Source organism: Anolis sagrei, chromosome 1, assembly GCF_037176765.1.
Source record: "Anolis sagrei isolate rAnoSag1 chromosome 1, rAnoSag1.mat, whole genome shotgun sequence".
NCBI lineage: Eukaryota > Metazoa > Chordata > Lepidosauria > Squamata > Dactyloidae > Anolis > Anolis sagrei.
In genome coordinates this window covers 258329589-258355159 of record NC_090021.1, presented here as the reverse complement: position 1 = coordinate 258355159, position 25571 = coordinate 258329589, and the positions used below count along the sequence as shown (strand labels likewise).

The following is a 25571-nucleotide window of genomic DNA, read 5'->3' as shown; positions in this document are numbered from 1 at the left end:
GTCATTTCAACAACTGCCTCCAGCCCTGCTCCCCTGAGCACCTCTTTAACTTCAAGAAGTACTTTGAGAGCTTGTGGGATTTGTTCAGGAAATTTGAGCTGTGAACATACCCCTCTGGATCACAGACAGGATATCTTATTGCAGGTGGTGAGCAGAAAGTTAGTAGTACATTCTTCAATGCATATTTGAATGTGGGTTTACACTTAGAAGTCTATTTGATGAATCCTGCTATACATTTTTAAAATATGGAAAATGTACCAGGGATATACTTGTTCAAAATAAGTCACAATTGTAAATGAAGCAATTTAAACTAGGAATATGATGGTGAAAAGTTAGAAAGATCTTGTGTCCTCTCATCTAGAGTTAATAGAAATACATTTCTACAATGCCATTACATGGCTATGTTGAAAGTATTTATGTTTCCTCCATATTATACAGTGTTAAAACACAGCATTGATAACATTTATGGAAAAGTAATATAAAAATAGTATTAATAAATTAAATTATCAATACATATAAATACCTTACCTGAAAGTAATTATCATATAACACACTATATCTTTTTTTCTATCTTCAGGATAGCACATTTTATTTTACTTGTTGTGTGCTCTGGCATATGCTAGCAGTATCTGGAATTACGAAGAGCTGGGCCTCTTACACCCAGCACTTGGGTTTTGGAGTCCTTGTTTACACCTTGTTAAAAGCTGTCCAGTGGAGGTCTCTCATTTATAGTCTCCATCAATTGAAGTCAACTTGATGGCAACTACACAACACAGCACGAGTTATATGGTAGCAGTAATGTGTGTCATTGGGAGATAATTTTGTTATTATTATTTGCTGGAGAAAAACTACCTAGTAGTATCCAGTCCAATGTAATCTAAATAGGATAGCTAATAAAACAGTGACTTGACAACACCCAGCAGTGTTTTCCAACATATAAAGTTTACCCATCCCAATGGAAAGTATGGCAGGAAAGTGGCCAGTTTGGGTACTGCTAGATCAGGCATGAGCAAACGTCAGACCTCCTGATGTTTTGGACTTCAACTCTCACAATTCCTAACCAGATCATAACAATGATCAGATCATAACAATGAAAAATGCATTATTTCTTCAGTGGAGTTGGGAATAAGGATCTAAAGGAAAAGAAGTTGTACTATAAATTACAGGATATATCATGTTTTCATTGAAACACTTATAATTTTTCCTTATTTTATGAGTGAATTAGTTAAATTGTACATCGCTAGAATCATATATTTATTTTATTTTATATCCTGCTTTTCTACCATATATGACCTATATTTATAGGTTTAATCTTCAGTGCCCTGCTTTGAGAACTTTCAGGCTGAACCATGCTAACATGTTGTTATGTGCTATCAATTTGACTTCAACATACAGTAAACCTGCAAATGAGATAATTTCCCCACTCCCATGAGCAGCCTTGCTCAGGTCTTCTAAGCTTGGGTCATGGCTTCCTCTATTGAGGCAACCCATTTGAAATGCAATATTTTCCTTTTTTTGCAGCTTTCCATTTTTGTGTCTTTCTCAATGAGTTGTCATGATATTCCAAAGTATGATAGCCTGAGTTCATTAATTTTGTCTTCTAGTGAAAGTGCTTGGTTTGTTTTAGAACTCATTCATTTGCCTTTCAACAGTTCTTCTTATTTGCAAAATTTTCCTCCAACACAATATTTCATGTGAGTTGATTTTTTCCTGTCATGTTTCGTCATGGCACAGCGTTTACATCCGTGCATAAAAACCAGATAAACCCAGATACTTATTAGTTATGCTTATTTTGTCTTATAATCCTAATACCAAAATCTGCATCATACTTGAGATTATCATCAATATCTAAGATACCGACACTGATGTCATGTTCACAAGATTAAATTGAATTGGGAAATCTGACATGGTTTATATGAAATGAATGTTTTACTTGTTTTTATTTAGGGCATTTACATATTTCACCTTCACATATCATCACTCAAAACATGTGACCTCAAACAAAGTAGAGTATTTTGACTAATTAAATTACATATTCAATAAAATTGGTAAGGTCCTGAAACACTGCAGAGGGATTTTAAAAGCATTAAAATTAAAAAGAAGCTTGAAAGATAAACCTGTGTTTGTCTGGAACCAAGAAGACATAAAATTGGACTCTGTGGGAGTGCCATCGCTGAAAATTGTGGTACCAGAGATAGAGGCACCAGAAGAACAGCTTACAGAAGTAATTTCTGTTCTTAAATGGATTGTGCCCCTCTGGAAAGTCATACTCATAGAGCAAGCCTGCACAACCTGTGGCCCTCTAGATGTTTGGGCCTCCAACTCACAGAAACCATAGCCAGCTTGTTCAATGGTTACGAATTCTGGGAACTGAAGTCCAAAACAATTGGAAAAAATTAATCTATATTCTTGTATTCATCCAACTTCATGGGATTTCAAGATAGCAGTATCCCTCTGCTCCTCTGCTAGACCATAGCCTTTGGAGACATGAGAGAAAAACCCGCTTCAGTTAAAGTAAGGAACATTCAGTTTCATAATGCAGTTTGAGTAGTTCTATCATTTGTCTGCTTCAGCATATTGGAATTATTGAGACATTACATTCTGGAGGCAAATAATGTTGCTATGCACATATACGAGTAGTATGCATTTAGACTGACACAGACTTAGGCAGAAAAAACGAAATGCAAAGATACAGAATGGGGGTCGCCTGGCTCGAGAGAGGTACGTGTGAAAAAGATCTTGGAGTCCTCGTGGACAACAAGTTAAACATGAGCCAACAATGTGATGTGGCGGCAAAAAAAAGCCAATGGGATTTTGGCCTGCATCAATAGGAGTATAGTGTCTAGATCTAGGGAAGTAATGCTACCCCTCTACTCCGCTTTGGTTAGGCCACACCTGGAATATTGTGTCCAATTCTGGGCACCACAATTCAAGAGAGATATTGACAAGCTGGAATGTGTCCAGAGGAGGGTGACTAAAATGATCAAGGGTCTGGAGAACAAGCCCTATGAGGAGCGGCTTAAGGAACTGGTCATGTTTAGCCTGAAGAAAAGAAGGCTGAGAAGAGATATGATAGCCATGTATAAATATGTGAAAGGAAGCCACAGGTAGGAGGGAGAAAGCTTGTTTTCTGCTTCCCTGGAGACTAGGATGTGGAACAATGGCTTCAAACTATAAGAGAGGAGATTCCATCTGAACATGAGGAAGAACTTCCTGACTGTGAGAGCCGTTCAGCAGTGGAAATCTCTGCCCCAGAGAGTGGTGGAGGCTCCTTCTTTGGAAGCTTTTAACAGAGGCTGGACGGCCATCTCTCAGGGGTGATTTGAATGCAATATTCCTGCTTCTTGGCAGGGGGTTGGACTGGATGGCCCATGAGGTCTCTTCCAGCTCCTTGATTCTGTGATTCTATGACTTCGTACACTTTATTTCTCTGGGTTGCAAATATGGTGGAAGTAAGTCATAGCAGATGTCAGTGAAGAAAAGATTCAGGGGCTAATGGTGAGCTTGATATCATCCAAGCTTAATTTAGGTTTAGGCTAAGAAAGGGCTAGAATTTGAAGTACACTGCTATCAAGTATTTGACTCTGAATTTTTCCAACCTATGGCTAGCAGAAATAAGTTTCCAAAATTCAGTTAAATATTTTCAGATTAAATAATAGATGGTGTTTTCCTCCAAATAGCTAGCCTTACAATTGCATTATGCCCATACACATTATGGCTTTGTGACTCATTTTAGTACCTCCCCCCCCCCTCCCCCAGATTCTGTTACTGACAATTGTTCATTATTTTAAAAAAACTATTTACTGAAAATGGTTTCATTCTGTCTTTGGATTAACTATTATCTGTATTCTTTAATTGTTGTACTAAGGTCTTTGTTATTAGTGTCAGGAGGCATATTTTATATTTTATTGTAAAACATTTTCTGAATGTTTATGTGTTTATGTGAACCCCATCTCTAGTTTGCATGTTTGTACTGAAAGGATGAGACATAAATTTAATAATGTTCAAAAATAGAGTATAGGACATAATATAACCTTTGGATTAAATTGTAAAAACAAATGAAGTTCACTGACAAAAATATTATTTGATGTAGCAAATAAAATTAAAGGCCACTAGTATTTCTAAATAAAAAATTCTTCTGCTTGTCAGAATGATAAAAATTGAGTTTGGCTTTTCTTGGCAATGGGCACCTGTTCTTACAGGTTTACTGAACATAACATAATCATTTCTTGCAGAAGATGGATGGATGATAAAAATTTGTATGGGTACCTCAAAGAAACATTGCAAGTTTGTTTACAAGTGCCTTTATTTTGGAAGCAACAGGTTCCGAAAATCCTACTTTCTTGCATGGATCTGTTGAGTGGGATTGGGATGGCTGCCCTTAGAAAAGATGAAGTAATATCTCTTGGGTGTTTAACAGATAGGTATCCTGGGAAACTAGAAACACTTCAAAATATTTCCCATGTTGGGTAGGATCTGAAATATAGTGCCATTAGAATGAGGGAGTTGGAACCAGGTCACATATCTAAGCAGACTGACTTGTCCTTTCCAGACAAGCCGCCTGTGATATTGCTTTCGTGTAAACAGAGATATACTGGCACTGTCAATGTTTGAGATTGTGCTGGCATTCCTTCCAGTAATTGGGATCACAAAAATTACTAGCAAGCTTTCTCTGTTTGCAGCCCATTTTGCAGAGTGACTTCTCTACATGATCAGTCCTTTATGTGGGATAACACGGGGGGGGGGGGGGGAGGCCAGTTATTGTCTATAAATGCATGTCTCCTTCTCTCCACCTCTCATCTCCCAGCTCCCTGAGGCTAGGAAAAGATATAGAAAATATTAACTCTGTGGGAAGACAATCTGGAACCTTCTCTGTTCATGTTCCCAGTAGCCGTTTAAATATAGTTGCCAAAACATGTGATGAAAGTAATGAAAAAATTGCCATCAGAACCCAATTTTATAACCCTTTTTATAGGTCTTTAAGCATCTAATTGTTATTTGTTTTGATATAATTCAAATATTCAATACCTGTATTAAGCTAGTTCTTGTTGGTTGTCAAATTTAAAGGGAAAGGTAATCTGAAAAGCTGTACTTTCCACTCTTCTTTTTAATACAATAAATACAAATACATGAGTAAACTTTGGATTAGCAATTAGGCTTCCTCAGAACTGGATACATTACATTTGAATAACAGTCAAGTTTAATAGCCATGCTACAATAAATGGTACAAATCAATTTATTGTGAGAATAAAAGTTGAGAAAGAGCAAACGTTGAGGAACAAGATTGCATTATCCTTCTGTTTTGAGGAGGTGTTTCTGTTGCTTACAAATAGTAATTTTAATGCAATATAACTAATGGTACAATATTGTGCTTGGCGATGTCAATGTAAACAATAAAATATTATTGTACCATTTTTTCCATACGTATGTTACCTTTCAATTCTGTCCTCAAATACTTCTTTCGAAACTGAAAACAGCACATAATGTTATATCCAATGATCCATGACTTCGTGATTTTGGAAGGGCATTTTATTCATTGAATGAGAATACACTGAAGTTAGTGAATCATAGTTTCAAAAATAGAATTACATATATGGCAGATACTTATTGAGAGTTCTTTGTCTTCTTTAACCCTAAAAATTAAAGCAAAAAGCAAAACAAGCAAGCAAGTATTTTAAGTAATTAGTAACAATAGAACAACTTTATGTTCTCTATATTTGGCTAACAAATTTAATTTTATATCTGAATAATTCTCCTTTTATCTTGTGTTTATTTGTGTGCACCTATTTCTGTTTGCATTAGTCATTCTCACTAGGTAAATTGTCCATAAGACCAATGATTCCATCAGCAAATTATCCAGAAAATGCTGTCAATGCACATTGTGACATTTGTGCCACTGGTGTGTTTGCTGCTATTCCAGTGGTCTAATTAACCTGGCAGCAATCTCTTGCGGCCAATGCTGTTTCCTTTGTTTGTTTTCCTTGGCACTGTAGTTCAGACCTTTATATGTTCCATACACCTCAAAATAGATCTCATATTTACTATTGATTTCCCCTTTCATTCTTTCTCCCACCCTTCCTCTTCTTTCCTTTGATTGGCAGTATCATCCAGACAAACAGAGCACAGATGTGCCAGCAGGAGAAGTGGAGGCGCGCATGCAGAGGTTCATCGAAATTGATCGAGCGTGGAAAATTCTAGGGAATGAAGAGACAAAAAAAGAGTATGACCTGCAGCGGCGTGGTAGGTTCCTGCCGAGGATAGCTGTAGCAACAGCAGCAGCTCTTGAGAACAGGAGCTGGAATGGTCGCTCAGTAGTGTCTTTTCATGAAATGCTTTTTGTTAAACTGAAACACTTCATTTGCTCTTATCTTGCTTCCATATTTAGATATATTATTTATACTGATTACTGTGCATCCATTAGGCAGTAAAAACATTATGTTACTTTTGACAAAGCAATAGGCAAGAGGAGTTGTACTAATTCTAATGAATGTAGAATTTAGATAATAATGTCTTAGTTTAGCTGTTCTTCATTTGACAGTATAAGTGGTTTTATTAAACGTTCTTAATTACTTGAATTATGTCTCTTGCTGCATTCCATTGTTGCATTCTAGATATATGTTTTGAGCAATTTATGCCAAAGGTGTGCTGTAGTGTATGGTTTTATAAGCGCTCCTTAATCATTAACTTGTGCTTCTTCTACCATTCTTTACCAATCAAAATTTGTTCTTAGGATGTTTTTCATAATGCCTCTTACCCTACTTGTGTATCTTAGGAAGCAAGTTATAAATAACACTCCAGGAATGCACGTTAACCAAGCATTTCCAGTGAGCATTGCCTTCTTTCTTTTTTAAATACATCTCGGAAAAATCGCATCTTAAAACAATGACAGGCTGTTGTGAGAAAGAAAGGGGGAAATGTAGGTCAGGTCTGTCACACATGGGCTACTATTACATGAAGTGATAGGCTGTCTTTCTGCTCTGGCCTCAGGATAGGAGTCCCTCAGCCTTCCATTAGAACCTTCAATAAATGTATATCCACCCTACATGTTAATGGGGGGAGTCAATAATAGCGTATTGCCTGTGGGGAAAACACTCAGTCGCACTCTACAGCAACACTCTCTGGTCCAGCATTGATGTGTAGCTACCATCACTTTCAGTGCATCTGATAAAAGCTCACTGTCTCTGCAGCATGTTATTGAATTCCTTTCCATTGTATGTTGGCACACCATCAAACCTTTCTCTCTCTTTCTGTTTTAGCTTCCCACAATTTTATTTGACAAACAAAAGCTTTGTCAGTGTGGCTGGTAGATATACATGATAAATTGAATAGCATTCTAAGAATGCAAAGCTTATTTTTACAAAACATTACTTGATGTCTAATTCATTAAAATGTGCTATTTTGGAATATTGGTTGTTAAATTTAAAACTTACACAAGAAGCCTTATCTTTGAAGTGGCATGGCTTGTTTCTTAAATAAAAACAATACTTGGAATTACTGAAGACTACTAACTTGCAGAAAAAAATGAGAAGACATTGCTCAATTTTGCTCAATTGGCTTTGTTATTTGACAAAGTCATTCTAGCATTAAAGCCATTGTCAGTTAATTAACCTTAACATTCTTATAAACAACACAGAGAATGACAATGATTTTAATTTTTATTTATGTGAAACTTTTCTAAAATTTTTTTTAAAGTTGAGAGATGACTTGTTTGTATTAACAGAGCGGGTAAAATGTGTTCTAATTGAACTCTGGGGATACTGATGCTGTGCAATCCTTGTCCTTCTGTTAGAAGTCTTTGAAAAGTAAGACTGTTTAGTAGCACTGCCTGTATTGATGGTAGAATGGAAGAAAGGTTGCATATGAGATCCAGCTTTTAATTTTAGTTAAATTTTACGTATTAAATATCTGTTACGGGGTTACATTAAGTTTCTTTTTTTGAAAGAAATGTGTGATTTGTTTATTTAATAATTGTGTTCAATTCCATTAAATTCAGCGACCTAAATCCAGTTGCTAATCTCAGTTAAAGTAGATCCATTGATTCAAATATAAGTTGGTAAGTAAATCATATTGATTTGGTGGGGGTGTTCTAGCTGTGACAAGCAATTCAATCTAGGCCACCGCCAAACATTGGGTGTTAATTCATATACTGTACATAATTTCAAAACAATATTGTGTTCTAGTTTTTTTTACATGCTAAAAATATAAATGACTTAATTGATTTAACACTGTATTCAAGTATAGTGTTAAAGTTGGAATGAATCAGCTTGTGTTGATCTCAAATGCATATATTGTCTTCCTGAATTAATATGAGAATCTTGATATTTAATTGGCTAATCCAGAGCCCTTAAAAGACACTGCTGAAATGTCCTTGTTGCTGATAAATATTGTTTATCTTGAAAGCACGGGAACGGCAATTCTATAGTCCTCCACATGCCCCAAAATCTTGATCCAGAAGAATAGGAAATCTCCTAGAGCAGGTTTTCAGCACCACATGGGGCTGTAGAAGGAAGGGGCTAAAACTCTGGACATTACATTCGATTTAGGCCAAAGCTTCAGAAAGAAGCCACTGAGCTGGCCCTCTCCCTTTTACCCACCAAACAAGCCTGGGAAGTTTGTGAGACAAAGAGGAGGGCTTTACCAGAAGACCTTATGTCTCTAATGGGCTCACAAAGGGAGATACAGCCTTCAAATAACATGAACTATATAGGGCTTTATAGTTCATCACCTAACAGCCAGTGAGGCAGTTGCAGCATGCAATTTGTTAACCATATCCAGTTCATTATATCTTCTTGAACAACAGTTCAGGGCTTTAATGTCCTCTTTGAGATTAGTTGATAGCGGGAGATTGGCCTAGAAACAAGAATTCACCAGAAAGTTCATCTAACTTCTTGGCAGCATCATAAAGATATAGGAAATGTTTCTGTGAAACAGTGGCCCCAATTCCTATAAATCCTGCCATTAAAAACTATAGCAGAAACACAGTTTAAACAGAGGCTGGATGCCCATCTGTCAGGGTACTGTGATTGTGTTTTCCTGCAAGGCAGTGGGTTGGACTGGATGGCTCTTGCGGTCTCTTCCAATTCTATGATTCTAGGGACATTTTCCAATTGCCTGTTTCCCATATAACTCACCAAGGAAATCAAGGTTGTTTCTGCCTAAAAGGCAGACTTGAATACAGACTGAAAAAGATTCAGATAATCACTTTTATTCAAGCAAGCATAATCTCAAACTTTCATTGGACTGGTGCCAAGAGAAAGACAGAATAATTAATTAATCAATTAGTTCTAGGACTTTTTTGTGGGAATGTTAGAGATTAGCTGTTTAAATGATGGAATTCAGAGGTGCCTCTCTCCAAAGTGGTATTAAGTCCTTTAAAAGCACTGGGACACTGATTAATAATTTTGGGAAATTGTCTGGTTATTCAGTTAACTGGTTCAAGTAAAAAATAGTGGGAGAGCTAACAGATCTTAGTATACTTAAAGCATCATGGTTTTGATACTGCCCACATTCTGTTATTTATTTGGGCATAGTTCTTAATGTAAATGATAAAATATATTGCACGAGTTTGTAATTTTGTATGTTATTAATGAAATTCATCTCTATATAATTGCAAGTATTTTCAAAACTAAATGCATTGCTTTAGAGATGGGGTCCTCATCTCCTCCTAGAATTTCAAATTAAAAGGATGCAAATTCTTATCAAAATTGGAGTTTAGTCTTCAAAATCCTTTTATATACTATTCGGTATGCCTGATATCTTGTATTACTTTTTGGACAAACCTAATTAAAGTAAATAACCTACCTACTCAGCCTTGGAGTTTTCATTTCTAGCATTTTTGCTGAAATGGGCAGCACTTGGTTCTAATTTTATTTTAAAAGTGCAGAGTTTTGTCAACAATTTCAGCAATTAGAACTGTGTGACAAATATTGTCTTGTCAACTGCAATGACCCATATGGTTATGCCCAAATTGACTTTGTGGGGGAAATCCAGGTTTCAACATTGGTAAGGACCATTTTATGGAAGGTATAATTGACAATGGAATTGTTACCTAAAATCAGCTACTTGGTGTCCTTACGAATTTTCTCAGAACAGTTGAAATTATCTTTATCAGCTAAGTGACAATATCTACAACTAAAACATTTGTTACAATCCATATTTGGGCCAGCACTTTTAAGTGCATCTTAGGTTTCCTTACTATTGGAGCCATTTATAAAAGACAACCAAGTATCTAAACCATTTCTGTTAAATATAAATAAATATGACATGTACGTTTTACAGCAAGAATGGAATATATTGGAATATCCATTTCTGATTAATCAGTGGCCACCATGTTTAACATCTATGACTGTGCATCTGCAATACCTGCTATACAGCAGAAATTGCTCTTTAAAGTATTGCATATTGGTCACCACACACAAAGGCTTTCTAAACCAGCAAATTGTTAGTGATGCAGTACTTCTAATACTTCCTCAACTCATATGTTTTTGAGTTGTTCAATAGCAGGTACATTTTGGGAGGGGAGAAAATAATCACATGAGTGAATTGGTTTTTAAAACACTTTGATATTCAGGAAAGTATTTGTTATTTTACATTATTTTTCCATTTCTTGGAAATTAATAAATAAAAAGCAGAAATTGATTTTGCACTCTTAATAGTTAATGCTTTGTGGTTGGAAATTAATTTTTCTTCACCTGTGATCCAACAGATAGAAGATCTAATCAATCTTGCAACATTTGAAAGAATGCTATACAGACTAAACTTACAAGTGGAATTTTATTTGGATATTTGGTCCATTTTTGCAAAATATTATAGTTAATGTGGTTATTTTTGTCCTTTTATGTTTTTATTTCCCTGCTTTAGTTAGATTGGATCATCATGTATATAACTGAGATCTGTTTTAATAGAACGTAAAGTTAAATAAAAAGTTTATCATTGGGACTTTGCTTTACCCCTGTTAGCACACTGGGTTAAACCCTTAAGCTGGCAGGACTGCTGACTGCTGAAAAGTCAGTGGTTCGGATCCAGGAAGCGAGGAGCTCCCATCTCTCAGCTCCAGCTTCTCATGTGGGAACATGAGAGAAGCCTTTCACAGGATTGTAAAACATCCAGTGTCCCCTGGGCAATGTCCTCGCAGACAGCCAATTTTCTCACAATTGTCTCAAGTTGCTCCTGACATTAAAAAAAAAACCCTAAGGAAGTATTGGTATTTTAACTACAAACTGGCCAAACAATGTACATATTTATCTCCTTAAGTTGAATGGGGGAAACTTATCTATCAAAACTTGATAGGTTGCCTTACCCTTCTGGAGCCTGTTTTCATTACTGATACTAAGGGCCCTTCCACACAGCCATATAACACAGAATATCAAGGCAGAATAACCCACAATATCTGCTTTGAACTGGGTTATCTGAGTACACACTGAGTCAATTCTAGTTCAAAGAAGATAATGTGGGATTTTATTCAGCTGTGTGGAAGGGGCCTAAGATGGAATGGGTACAAGCTATTTTATAAGTATTTCTTTTTCCAAATATGTTTTACAGTTAGTTTATGAGAAATTTGCAATTACTGCTCCAAGCCTCAAAATATAGCACATAACTCAAAACTATTCTGTTGGATGACACCATGTGAATGCAATAATGACAAGTAAGAACAGCTCGTTTACAATCACCATGCAATAGGCTTAGAAATGGGTTCTGATGCATATTCAGTTGGATTTGCTTTGACTAGCACATTCCCTAGCAAGCTGCCTAATGTTATGTCTGTGTATGTCCCTTCAAGTTCCTTGTTGACTTGTGACAACACCATGAATTTCATAGTTTTCTTAGGCAAGGAATACTTGGGTTTTTTCCAGTTCTTTTCTCTGAAATATCGCCTACAGCACATGGTATTCATTGGTAGTCTCCCATCCAAGTATTTACCAGGGCTAACCTTGCATCAACTTCTAAGATCAGATAGGATTTGGTAACTTTAGTGTATTTAAGATACACCAAATGTTAAACTGTGACTTAAACAACTTCTAGAAATCTGTTTCATGCTGAATTTGGGCATTTTACCTCTCAGGTGTCATTGTTACTTGAAGTCTAAGATGCTGCATTGAAGAAAGTTGAATTATAATTTCATTCAAAATAAAATGTAGTGGTTAATCTACATATTTTTCAAACTAAAGACTGGTACTTTATTTTATTTTCTTCCTTTTTTAAAATAAAAACTCAACATTCATCTAGAAATCACAATACATAGATTATTAACATTATGTAGGTACAGGCTTACCACATTGTTCCACAGTACATTGAATACTGTGTTGATGCCTCTTAAACACTTGAAATCCTGTAATCTCACTCCATGGGTTTTGGGTTTTTTTTTATCATGCAAGTTGGTAAAGAGATGATAAAATAAGACATGCTGAGTTCTATAATGTTATAATTTCAGACAAGATCCCTGAATACTGAGTGGGATTTAGCTGTAATTAGTAAAACAAATACCCCTATTGATTTGTAGATGTTTTAGGCTGATGGAAATTTGCCCTAGATGAAACTGGAATAAAACACAGCCCTTTAAAGGGGGAAAAGGTAAAGATATAGAGACAGAAGATGATTAAAGGATTGGGTGTCTGTTGGAATGTGAAGATATAAAACCAAATTTTACTTTTCAGCTAATTAGAACATGAGTTTATTTTCAGACCTTAGGACTAGGTGACTAGGTGAATTATATCTGGTTTTCTCTCTAAAGCTCTCCTTTGTGTCATCGTGATTGTTCCTAGGAAGATTTGTGTAGTTACTATGGAGCAGCTTTCCTGTGCAATAGAATAACTTTTGGATGTTGAGCATGCCTTATCCGTAATTCCAAAATTTGAAATTTTCCACATGGGTACTGACTTGCTACTTTATCACACTAGAGAATGAACCCACTTTAAATCTGGTCTCTGCCTCCTGCAGAATTCTGGGGTTTGTACTTTAGTGGGGCTCTTAAAGGCTCCTCCCTAAACTACGAACTCCAGAATTTTGCAGGATGCAGCAACCAGATTTAAAGTGGATTCATTCGCTAGTGTGATGAGGTCCATTGTTGCTTTCTTTAGTTTACCCAAGTTTTGTTTCATGCAAAAAGGCATCTAAAATAAATAAATAAATAAATAAATAAAAATATTGTGTATAAAATTACCTTTGGGCTCAACTTACATACAATATTAAGGTGTTTGTGAAACACAAAAGCTTTAGAGAGAAAAGCATATACAACTCACCTACTCCTAAGGTCTGAAATGAATCCAGTGTTTAGACTTGGGTGCTGTCTCCAAGATACATATGCATTTGCAAAACCCAATTATTTCAAAATTTGAGAAAATCTGAAATCAAAAATACTTTTGATCCAGACATTTCAGATAAAACGATACTCAGCCTATATATAAAGCGGAACAAGGTCAGGATGCAACATTGGTGATATGCTTTGGAAGCTCCTGGTTGTGTGCATGGGAATGGGGATATAGTGCTGTACAGGAGATCTCAGGGGAGCCTGTCAGCTGCCTGCTTCCACCATGCAAATGAACCCAAAGGAATTTTATAGCCACTGCCTCGAAGGTGGAAATGGATAGTTGGCAACAAAAAGATTAAGATTTCAGAGCGTTTGGGGTTTTTAGATCAGCGATACTCAATCCATAGAGTTTGTGGGCTCGTCTATCCACGGGCTCATGATTCAAGGATTCAACCCACTGTAGATTCAAATGTACACGATACACATGTGGAAAATGCCCACTTTTGCCTTTGCAAAGAAACAGTTTCTTTGCAAGGCACAAGTGGGTAAGTGGGTGGGTGGGTGGGTGGGTGAGTGATCTTGCCACCACCTTGACAGATGCCCTTCACCACCACCACCACCTCCTCCTCCTCCTCCCCCCTCCCTCCTCCTCCTTTTCCTCCTCCTCCTTCACAGTACAGTAAGCCTCTATTTAAAATGGCATAGGACAGTTGTAGTGACAGTAGCAAGCCCCAGCCAAAGGGAAAGCCTCTGGTATCCGCATGGGCTTCTAGAACCAATCCCTCATGAATACAGAAGGCTTGCTTTGTGAAGGACTGATTACATTTGTGACACCATAGCAAATGGGAAAATAGGAAGAACTAAACCAAGAAAAACTATCCCTGTTTGAATAGTTCCATTGAGGGTGCACCCTTGGAGCATTCGCAGATTAACTGGATTAGTTGATAAGAGAAATACAAGGTTGTTTTCACTCTCATTCTTTCTTTCAATGGCAGTGAAATCTTGGATGTAAATGTGCTAGCTTTGTTTTAATCTATATTTAATGTATTAGAGGTGTTCAGCATAGGTTAGGTCAAAGCAGTTTTATTGATCCAGTAATTATTTCTAACTTGTCAGATTTGTTTTAATTGCCTTCATTAAGATTAATTTAGATGAAACCCATCCCCTAGTGATATATAGTGTAGATTTCAGGTAAAAATAGAATCACAATTTAAAGGAGGTAGAGACCACAGGCCAACTTGATATTGGTTAATCGGACGCTAATTAATGAATTGTATGGGGAGAAATCGTGCTTTAATATTAAAGTGCTAATTAGATTTTTTTTCCCCCACTGATACATGAGGGCAGTTAACATAAGTGTTTAATTTCACTACCAATACATTATTCATAGTTAACTACTGTAGTGTCAGATCAGTTGCACCAAAATGGAGACAGTCTCTTTAACCTTTGTTCTAAAATGTATATTTTAAAGTGTTTTTCTGACAGAATTTGTAGCTCAGTTGTTTGCAAGATAACAATATGTGTCTACAAGCCAGTTTTATTTAGTGTAATATTCTCAAATTAAATGCATTAGTTATTGGCCATTTCTTTCATGTATTGTTGTTAATTTGATGCATAGTTCACCTTCCTCTCAAGATCCTCTCTGACCACTAATCATTAAAATGAAATACCATGGATTAGTATGAGCATGCTTAAAACACATTTTATGCCTATATTACAACAGTGTTTTAAATATTTTACAGCAATATCATTAGTCAGTATCCTTTTTTACAAGGTATTATAATTTAGTGTTTTAGAAAATAGTCCAAACATGGCATGCCCTCAAGGTATGTGTAATTTGTAAGTGTACAAAAGAGTGAATGTTGAAGCAGTTATATAACTGACGACATCTCTAACTTTTAAAATAAAAGATGCCGATATAAGAATATAATGCCTTATTTTCACAAACAGAAAATGGTTTTTATTGCTTAATTCAATTAAAAATATTGAATAATGCTATTGCTGTCAGTTGCAAAATGTTACCGCATTTCATTGTAAATATATTGATTGGTTTACTAGTTTTGCTGGTTCAGTAGTATTAAGAGTAACATCTCCTGCCCATCATCCTCTTATGCTCTAGTCCCCTTCATCTTTTGTGTTGCTTAATAAATGGGCAGACACTAGGTCAAGCACGAACTCCTTTCCCTTGTTCATAAGCACAGATTTACAGTAATCATACTCTCTACAAAGAGTGAACACCAACTTAGCTTCCTAAAGGTACAACATAATTTATCAGGAATATGAGACCTGAACCAGAAGTTCCATAATTATAATTTATGGGAGGAAACCAATAATTTTTGGTTTCCTAAATTATGCCTTGTTTGAGAGGGAATATTTATGTTTTTGTGCTAATTCAGTCTCTACCAACAAAAACATTTAAGGTGATAAAACTTTTCAGGATGCACCATTAATGTGCATTCCATGGAATAAAGTGGGACTTTATTTGTGGGGACTTTATTTTTAAAGTGGGACTTTACCAAAAGGTACTGAATCCATCTGAACAAATGTGCAGGAATTGAACAAAACATGATGAGAATATGCATTCTTTTGCTATAAAATGCAATTTTCCAAGCCTTGTACCAACATCATTCGATACATTTGGTAGTTTTGATCTGTACATAATATTCTACTTCTAGCCAACAATATGTTGCCACCTATAGCTCATGTATCATTTTTATTTTTTGATTTGGTAACTTTTGGAAACAAACCACATTTAGATGTAACAGCAAACCATAGTTGGCTTGCATGCTCCTTCTCTGCCATTTTAAAAAGCAGACTTGATAACTGAGCTATTCATAGGGTGCTGCTGTCTCTGAATGAGGCAAACAATAGCATATTCAAACCATCATTCATTCATAAACTGGGATTCCAAAATAGGGTGACAATATGTAGTTTAGAAATGCTAGAGTATAGATTCAGGATTCAGATTATTTAGCCTTCCTCATGTATGCAGTGTGAAACCATGGCTTGGTGTTACATCTGAATGCTGTTCCAATGTAGCCAACAGGACGAGACCTTATGAAATTTGAGACTTAATATTCATGAACAGAGCTATAGTCATATGCAGTGGGCTTGCTTTAGAACAGGGGTCATCAAACTTTTTAAACAGAGGGCCAGGTCACAGTCCCTCAAACTGTTGGAGGGCTGGATTATAATTTGAAGGAAAAAAAAGATGAATACTATGCGCTCTGCACATATCTTATTTATTGTGCAAAAAATACTTTAAAACAATACAATCATTAAAATCAAGAACATTTTCAACAAATATAAACATTATTTCAATGGAAAGTGTGGGCTTGCTTTTGGCTGATGAGATAGGATTGTTGTTTTGTGCTTTAAAGTCGTTTCAGACTTAGGTTGACCCTGAGCGAGGGCTGGTTGAGTGACCTTGGAGGGCCATATCTGGCCCGTGGGCCTTAGTTTGAGGACCCCTGCTTTAGAAACTATTATTAGTCACTAATTACTACCTCTCTCTCACTCACACACAGCTATGGCTAAAATATTATTAGAATAAGTTGAACCCCCTAAATCTAACTGTGCTAGAAAATGTTTAGCTACTAAGAACTGTTTTGAAGTTTCTCTCCTGCTTTGCCTACATTTATCAAAAATGCCAAAAATGAAGGTTTCTCTCTACAATTTGTCCCCAACTGTGAGTTGCATTGGTTAAATAGCGCTATACATTTTGAACCTTCATTTTACATGATTGGAACTGAATATCTTGTTTCTGTTTTTTCATAGACCGTGAATTAACACAAGGATGGCCAGTGGATGCTCAGGTTTTAATTGAAGATATGGACTGGAATCAAAGTAAGACATTATGGGAAATTGGCTTATGTATACACTGACATGTTGATGTAGAAACAAGATTTCTGGTGGAATACCAAGTATCCATCTTGTCCATCAGTCTGTTTCTAAGACCATCCTGATAGATGGACCTTAAAAGTTGGAAGCAGGCAAGGAGAACAGCAGCCCTCCCTTGCTATTTTCACCCCAAGAACTGTTCAGAGCTAAAAAATAAAGGTCCAATTTATTCATATACTCAATCATTGCTTTTGGCAGTTTCATTCTACTTGTTTTACTCTGATTACTACATCATGTAAACAGAGGAATTGCCAAATGTGGCTTTTCTCCATAATTGCTCCTTTTGCGTGGAAGGTCTTCAGAAAAAAAGATTTTCAAACATATGTATGCTTTCCATGCAAACAGCCCCCCCCATTTTGGAGGTCCTTCCTCTTGTGGAAACTTCAGTGTGATTAAGAACTTCTCCCCCATAGAGGCATCACTTTTCATATGACAAAAGCAGTGATGGAAGTGGTCTTCCTCTGCTCATATGATGATAAGGCTATGGATGAGGAACGTTTGATAAGGCCTAAACTAATCTGATTTCAGATGCATCATCACCAGTGGGTATCACATCATGACCGTAAATAAATTAATATAGCTGCAGAATTGGAATGAACCCAAGAATCTTAGTCCAAGCCCCCATCCATAATTAAAGCATCCTAGAAAAATGGCCGTCTAATATCTCCTTAAAACCTTCCAATGAAGGTGTACACCACTGTCAAACAGCTCTTATCAGCAGGAAGTTATCTTGTGCTGCAACCCCTTACTGTATTATTGTTTCTGTTTTTATGAGGTTTAATACTGTTTTATTTTTAGAATAAGACAAGGCCACACTTTGAGCAGATTTCTCCCGTTGTCCCAACAGCATATCTTCGTCTTCTCCTGGTATTGCCTTGCTTCAGACATAACCTGACAATTCCTTACTACAACCATGTAAATGTTCATTATACCTTAACAGGATTCCCAGTCTTTGCAATCTACAACCTTAAGTAGGAAAAGAAATATTGCATATTTATTCTGTGTTCCTGCAGAATGGCCATTTACTCCCCCTTTTCATAAACTTGTGCTCACAAATTCATCAAGATTATGCAAACAGCTGGGTATAGCTATTAGCTGCTAGTCCTGTCCCCTATCAGCACTAGCCTCTATCCTTTAAACTAGGGGTGAACACTGGGTGACTGGGCCTCAAAAATATTCTTGCAGGTTCTTTAGGCCATCCTTTCCCCACCCAATCTAGACTTTGAATTTGATTCATAGTTTATTTATTTATTTATTTACTTACTTACTTACTTCATTTATACCTCAGGGGACTCAAGGCAGCTCACAACTCCAGTACAATTCAATACCAGTAAGATCAACAGTAAAAACAATAGCATACCTCCTCCATTAAGACAGTTAATAGTTAGTCAATAAACACAGAGTTATGAACAACATTGTTCTGCCTAAGTATTCAATGGCCATTTCTTGACATAAAAATCCCCAAATGCCCCTTAATTATTTGAATTACTAATTTGTTTGTTTTTGTTTTGTTTTTTGTTTTTTTATTTTACTTCTCACAAAGCCATTTTGCATTAGGGAAGTTTGTAATGTTCCAAATATGCCATGCCATGTCACACACGGACTGTAATTTTAAACCCAGGTTTACTAAGTATTTGCCTACTTTAGTTTGATATTTTAAGACTTGTAAGTATTTTTGTTAAGTCTGTGGCATTGCAGTCATGTAGACACATGAAGGAAGAAGGAAGGTATCAGTATGGCAGCTGCATCATAAATACATTGAAACCTACAAATGCAAAATTCTAAGATTTTCTTCTCTGTAGTTCATATGGGAAAGAGAACTGCCAGGATTTCTCACAATAGTCTTTAAAAAAATTCTGAGCTTATCATCTGAGCCAGAGAAAACCTGCCCCACAGAAAAATGTAGATGGACAAGCTGGTGTGGAACACAGTGACATGTACAATGACAGTATATTTTCTGATTATGTGTATCCCCAAAGTATTTTACTTTAGATCACAGCATTACAAGGAACAATATAGATCTACTGCAGATTGGAAACACTAGTCTAGAAACAAGTCTGCATTGATTCTGTTGTAGATGTGAGCTTCATTTGTAGAACTTTATTTTTTCATATTAGAGATAACCTCTCATGATATTTATCAGTTTGGTTTTGAAAGTAGTTTTGTTTTCCACATTTATAAGTAGTGGTAAAATATGTTTTGAAGCTTACCATATAAATAGTTTTTTGGAAGAATCTGAAAGGCAGATTACAATCACTGCATTTTGTTCCAACAGGCGAGCACAGTTATTCTCTCACATGCCGATGTGGTGGAAAATACATTGTCTCCAAAAGTGAAGCTGAAGATGGGTCTGTTGTAAGCTGCAATACCTGTTCGCTGCTTGTAGAGATTCTTAGATAACCTAACAACTTATGTGATTTGAGTTTTCAGAAAATGTAAAAGATGTAACTAGGAGGACAATTAGTAGAATTCATTACCACTGAATATAGTGATAATAAATAGAAAGTGTAAGAAAACTTAAGTTAAAAATCAAGTCATTGTTTAGATCACAAATGTCAAATGCAAGATCCGCAGGCCGAATCTGGCCCGCCACATCATTTTATGTGGCCCATGAAGTTTTCAATGCCAGGGCAACATATTTACATTGATACAGTCTTACAATTACCAACAGCCCTTTAAAGGCAACTATAAGGCTGATGTGGCCATTGGTGAAAATGGGCTTGACACCCCTGCTTTAGATACTGTCGGATTGCAGTTCTTTGTAAGCCTGTGCTCTATAGACTTTCTGGGGGCTGTAATTCAACAGCATCTGGAGAATCCCTTGATTCCCACTCCTGATGTAAAGTAATGTTACAAAGTTGTTTTATTTCTGTATCTGATTTTTTCAGAAAATTAATGGGACTCGTGATATAAATGCAGAGTATAAAACATTTGTAACTCATAATATTTCAATTTGAACAATGCTATCCTATTACTTCATCACACTAGAGAAAACATCCACTTAAAATCTGGTTTCTGCCTCCTGCAGAATTCTGGGGTTTGTAGTTAGTGAGGCTATTAAATGCTCCTCCCTAAACTACAAACTCCAGAATTCTGCAGGAGCAGAAACTGGATTTTAAGTGGATTTTTTCTCTAGTGTGATGAAGCCCCTAGCGTAAAATATTTAATGTCTTGTTTGCTTTACATCCAGAGAAGAGAAGGTATGACTTGTGGGCCACATGCTATTCTCTAAAAGCTTCCCAATGCACCCAGGTTTTTGTTTTACTTACTCTCTGGGCACCACACAAAAATCTCCAAACTATAAAAATGTGCAAAATGCTTCCATCCCTTCCAGAATTGCCTCTGTTTTCATCAGAGTCCTTTTTAAAATGGCAACAGGATGCAAAATTTTGATCAGTATTTTGAAATGAACTCTGAAGATAAAGAAATGCATTTTGGTGCCACAGATGGGGCCTGTAGAAGTGGGGAGAAGGGTGCTTTCTGGGAAAATTGGTTTCTGCACAATGCTCAATATATTTTATATATTGAAGTAGAGAGTAATCTTTTTCTGAGACTAATGGATCCAGCAACCAAGAAGAAATTACAGTTGGGTCAGAAGTGTTGAATTAAAAGTGTTCTCATGGCTGGTGCTGTTTCAAAACAAATTTAATGTAATATATCATAGTTATGTGCCTTGAGAATGGGAAACGTTATAACCAATTGTATAGTAACATTTATATGCTGACCTCACTATACCTAATTGGGAGATAGGCTCAAGTAAGGGCAGGGAGCCTCATGCTCAGTAAATGTTTTGCAATATAGCTACTGTAATGATTGACCATTGGCAATACTGCAAGGCTTTATGGAAACATTTATCAAAAGTACCCAGATAACTCTAGATTCCTGCCTTTCTCCTAGAGTGTACAGTAGACCCTCCACTTTCAGGTAAAAAAACCATTACTTTTTACTGAATCTCTAGATCCTCCAGGGCAACTCTGTGGTCAGTGTTCACTAGAAGCTAGAATCTCCCTGGAGGGCCAAGAGGTTCCTCGAAAGAACATAGCAAATCTGCAAAAGCTAAACCTACAAATGTGGAGAACTGACACTTTTTCAAGCAGGTGTGCAAATAAATTAGTGCACTCAGTCACATTAATGAAAGATGTTATACTTCTGAAATGGTAGTCATTCTACGAAGAAAAAAATATTTCCACCAAATGCAATTAAGAACAATAACATTAAAACCTGTATAATGTATTTGTAGCAGGTCCTGTATGTAGTTGCTGTTGTCTTTTCTTCAAGTATATTAATGTAATTAAAATGCAGGCATAATGCCATAAGACTTGTAAAAGTTTACATGGGGTCAATGAAAACTGTCTAAATTATTACAATTATTGTTTATTGTACATAAATATACAAATTGCTATTTTTTTACAGATTAATAAAAACTGAGAATATATAGTTGAGAATATGTCAGTCATTACAAATCCTGTGACTGTTGGGACTTGCACGTAGGAATCCAAAATCAGTCAGAGGCCACAGCTGCGAAAATAAAAAAACAAGCCTGTTACGTCAATTATAAGACATGGGTCATCTTCTCTGATTCTCCTAAAGTCTTAAAGTTGGAAATGATGGCTGTTTTCAGTTGGTCATTGAAATGCTGTGGTTTGGCAATTTAGAATACAGGCGGTCCCCAAGTTACAGACATCCGATGTACAAATGAGTCAGAGTTAAGAATGGAGGGGAGACAACAAGGAAGTGAGAGAAATCTACCCCTAGGAAAGGAAGTTCACTCATGAAAGGGTTGTCATGGGGAAAAGATTTCTCATCTGAAGCTTTACCACCAATCCTTGTTTCCACAACAAGCCACATTTTTCAAAATCCAATTATCACAGGGGCAGAAAGTGAGGTGTAATCTTCTGAACAGGGGCACAGGTGTTAACTTTTCCCTGTGCCAATCAACGCGCTTATACAGGGTTAGTCAAAATGCATAGGCCAATAAGCCATTCAATTGAATGGCTTATTGGCCTATGCATTTTGACTAACCCTGTATATATATATACACACACACAAACAAACACACATACAGTATATTGGCTGGAGTTACACTTAAAATGTACCTGTTCTGACTTACATACAAATTTAACTTCAGAGCAAACCTACAGAACCTATCTTGTTCATAACTTGGGGGACTTCCTGTATTCATGAATACTGCCAGAGACAAAAGATTTGGATCACATACTGTATGCAAAGAACTACAACCCCATCTCTCTCACCACCACTAGTCAGAGAAACTGGCTCAGGTTTTCTTAAATACAGTTAATGCCAAAAATGAATGCGCTGTGGTCCATGTGATGTGCTGAGGTCTCTGACATTCCTCTGGAGGTCAGATACTTTACCTACAGCCAGAGGCAGCCCTAGGTAATTTTCAACGGTAAGCAAACAGTATTTTGGCGCCCCCACCAATCACTGATATATATTTTCTGTTCGTCGTGGGAGTTCCGTGTGCCATATTTGGTTCAATTCCATCATTGGTGGAGTTCAGAATGCTCTTTGATTGTAGGTGAACTATACATCCCAGTAACTACAACTCACATATGTCAAGGTCTATTTTCCCCCAAGAGCGCCCCTGGGAGCAATCAACTATACTACAAATGCTTACTTTGCGTAATAGGTTGAGCCGCCCCTGCCTACAGCAAATGTTTGTGGTGTGTATCAGAAGAATGAAATGCAACAAGAATTGCCATTTGAGAACAGACCCTTTTGACATACAGTCAGTAACAGCTAAGCAACTGAAAATGTAAAACTGCTATCTTCCAACAATATTGCAATGATAAATGTTACCCTCTTAAAGATTAAAAAGGGTGTCAATATAAAACTTATTTCTAAGAAGAGATCACGTTAAATTAAATATCTTTTAATTCGCCTTCTGTTTTGAGGTAACTGATAGAATGCTTTAAAAACAGAACTATTAAATGCATGGAAGAACAATCCTTATCAAAGAAGAAATATCATGGCTTCACCAAAGAGTTGTACAGCAGTATTTACACTGAGATGTGTAAAATTGTTAGATATTTTGATACTTGACTTAAAAAAAAAAAACACCCAAGATTGTTAGCAAAACCTTTCGTTACAGATTCCTGAGTCAAGGAAAGGAAGTAAACAGTTTGCCTCTATGTGTTTTTTAGTGTGATGTAATCTGCCAAGTCCCCTTGGTGAGATAGGGCGGAATATAAATAAAGTTTTATTATTATTATTCCAACTCTGACTACTACTGGTTTCCTCTGCATCCATATTGCATCCACTCCTTGAAGTTTCCCTGACCCTTGGAGTCAAGTTTTTAGAAAGAAATGAAACAAGGGGGCTCCAGTGTGTGTATGGTTTGCTGAACCCAAGTCTTCTATTCACAATGTATTGAGTAACTGGAAAACAGAAATAAAGTTCTTCTCTGATACATGTTTTCACATTCCTTCCATAAAAAGGATATATAGTCAAACATAAAATTCTTCGGTTTGCACTGGATAGTTTTTTGCTTGAGTTAGCTGACACTTCATACATCTTCAAACACAATAGTGACTTGAGATCATGCTCTCCTGTAACATTTTAACCCCCCCAGGGTTCATCACTAGATAATGAATGTGTCTCATGGTAGTTCAGGGCTTCAAGACACATAGAAACTGTTAAATTAACACATTTTATATTGCAGGAGAATACCTTAAAGCAAATGCGTCCTCTTATCAATCCATATGGAACAGGACCATAACACCTGGAATCTGTGGAATTTCTGAGATTGTCACCTTCCAACCAAACGTGTCCTTTAGGTACCTAGGAAATATTAAAATTAAATAACAAATACATAGATGAAAGCAAATACAGATATTTCTCAGTAATGTAGTATAATTTTATATTTCAACACACAGGTACATTGAATGAATAATTTTACACTTCCCTAAACAGAGGTAGATAGCGGAGGCAAGAAGGAGGAATCCAAGTATCTATTCTTTCACATACTCCAAAAACACTAGTTTGCAACACACAAAAACTTCGCCAAATGAAGATGTAAGGGGTTAGGCCAATGTGACAGGGTCATTAATTTAATAGACTTCAAAAGAGGTCATTAGGATGTTGACTGAAAATCTGCCCTGCTGTCGCAGTAACAGCATGAACAGGGCAGCCACACACTCATCAACATCCTGGGGCCAGCACTAAGGCTAGACCTGTTAGTAGGCTTGTGATGAACCAAATGGTAATTGATTGTGACATCAATTACGAATAATCTCATCATTTTATCAGAGAGGGCTTGTCAAAGTTCTAATTAAGATCACAGTTCATTCTATGTGCAGGCAGGATCCACAACACATAATATTGCAATAATGACCATCACAAACCAGCAAGTCTCTCCTTATAATTTGAAAATTAATGATGGTGACCTTATCATATGACAGAAACCTTTTACTGTCTATATGGACTGTGCATGAGCTATATTACATGCCATAGGTTCAGCCCTAAACTAGCACTATAATATCTGAAGACAGAATAATGTAACTGCAGCATTAGCTAGAAAATATATGATTTATGTAACAAATGCAGTAAAGGACTCCAAATATTCAAAATATAAAACTTTAGAAATGCATATTAACAAAACAGTAGCAGAAAAATGTTTTACATCTAGAATGAGATCTTATTAGACAGTAAATAAAAATGACAGGATGCTGGTGAAAGCTCACTAACATGTGAGTAATGCCCACTCAATATAGTTGGGCTTGCTTTGAAATATACATGATTTGGACAGTCCAGCAGATCTGGAAGATGACACATTCCTTAGAATGTTTATATGAATGTGCAATGTATATCTCTCAACCTCTCAATCTTTTTGGATCATAGATTATGTTGAGAGTCTGAAAGGTATGAACCAACTCTACTTAAAAATAAACACAAAGAAATCAAAGAACATATTTTATCAAATTGAATTCAAGGAAACCCCTCCCCACATCCTCATCATGGGTGTCAGGTGCCACAATAAAAGAATATTGCATCTTTTGTAATACAGATATTTTGTGACAGTGTTGGGCATCTTGTGTAAAACAGGTGGTAGCAATTCCAATTATCATAACTCCATCTCAGTAGCACAACAAAATGTGAGGAAGTCAATGGCGGGAGATTGTCTGCAAGGACCTGTACAACCATACCACTCTGAACACATATAATTTTATCTGATTTCAGAAAGAAAGTCTGGTTGAGCATGGTAAGTGGGTTGTATGGCAGATAATAGGGAACCCCAAGAATTTCCAGGTATGGCTGGGGAAAAGCCTGATGTTTGTCAGAGGGAACAGTATTGTTGACAGAATACACAATATCATCTGATTTTGGGTGCTAAGTAGGATCGGATGTGATTAGTACTTGGATAGAATATCCCTCTAAAATGAACCTTGACAAAAAAAAAAAAACA

General features: G+C 36.4%; 2 protein-coding genes across 9 annotated transcripts in view; one reads left to right on the top strand and one right to left on the bottom strand.

The window, feature by feature from the left end:
- The window catches only part of DNAJC24 (DnaJ heat shock protein family (Hsp40) member C24), a 45983-nt gene extending 24400 nt beyond the window's left edge, over positions 1–21583 (top strand). For both annotated transcript variants that reach the window (XM_067462695.1, XM_060766328.2), the window contains exons 3-5: positions 6102–6240; positions 17024–17092; positions 19422–21583. In XM_067462695.1, coding sequence (XP_067318796.1) covers positions 6102–6240; positions 17024–17092; positions 19422–19546 — 333 coding nt within the window. In that variant the 3' untranslated portion in view covers positions 19547–21583. The remainder of the gene's footprint in view (positions 1–6101; positions 6241–17023; positions 17093–19421) is intronic.
- Positions 21505–25571, bottom strand: part of IMMP1L (inner mitochondrial membrane peptidase subunit 1) — a 43754-nt gene continuing 39687 nt past the window's right edge. For all 7 annotated transcript variants that reach the window (XM_067462694.1, XM_060766280.2, XM_067462693.1 and 4 more), the window contains 2 exons: positions 23837–23947; positions 21505–21664 (listed from right to left, as the gene is read on the bottom strand). In XM_067462694.1, the coding sequence (XP_067318795.1) occupies positions 21596–21664; positions 23837–23947 (180 nt within the window). In that variant the 3' untranslated portion in view covers positions 21505–21595. The remainder of the gene's footprint in view (positions 21665–23836; positions 23948–25571) is intronic.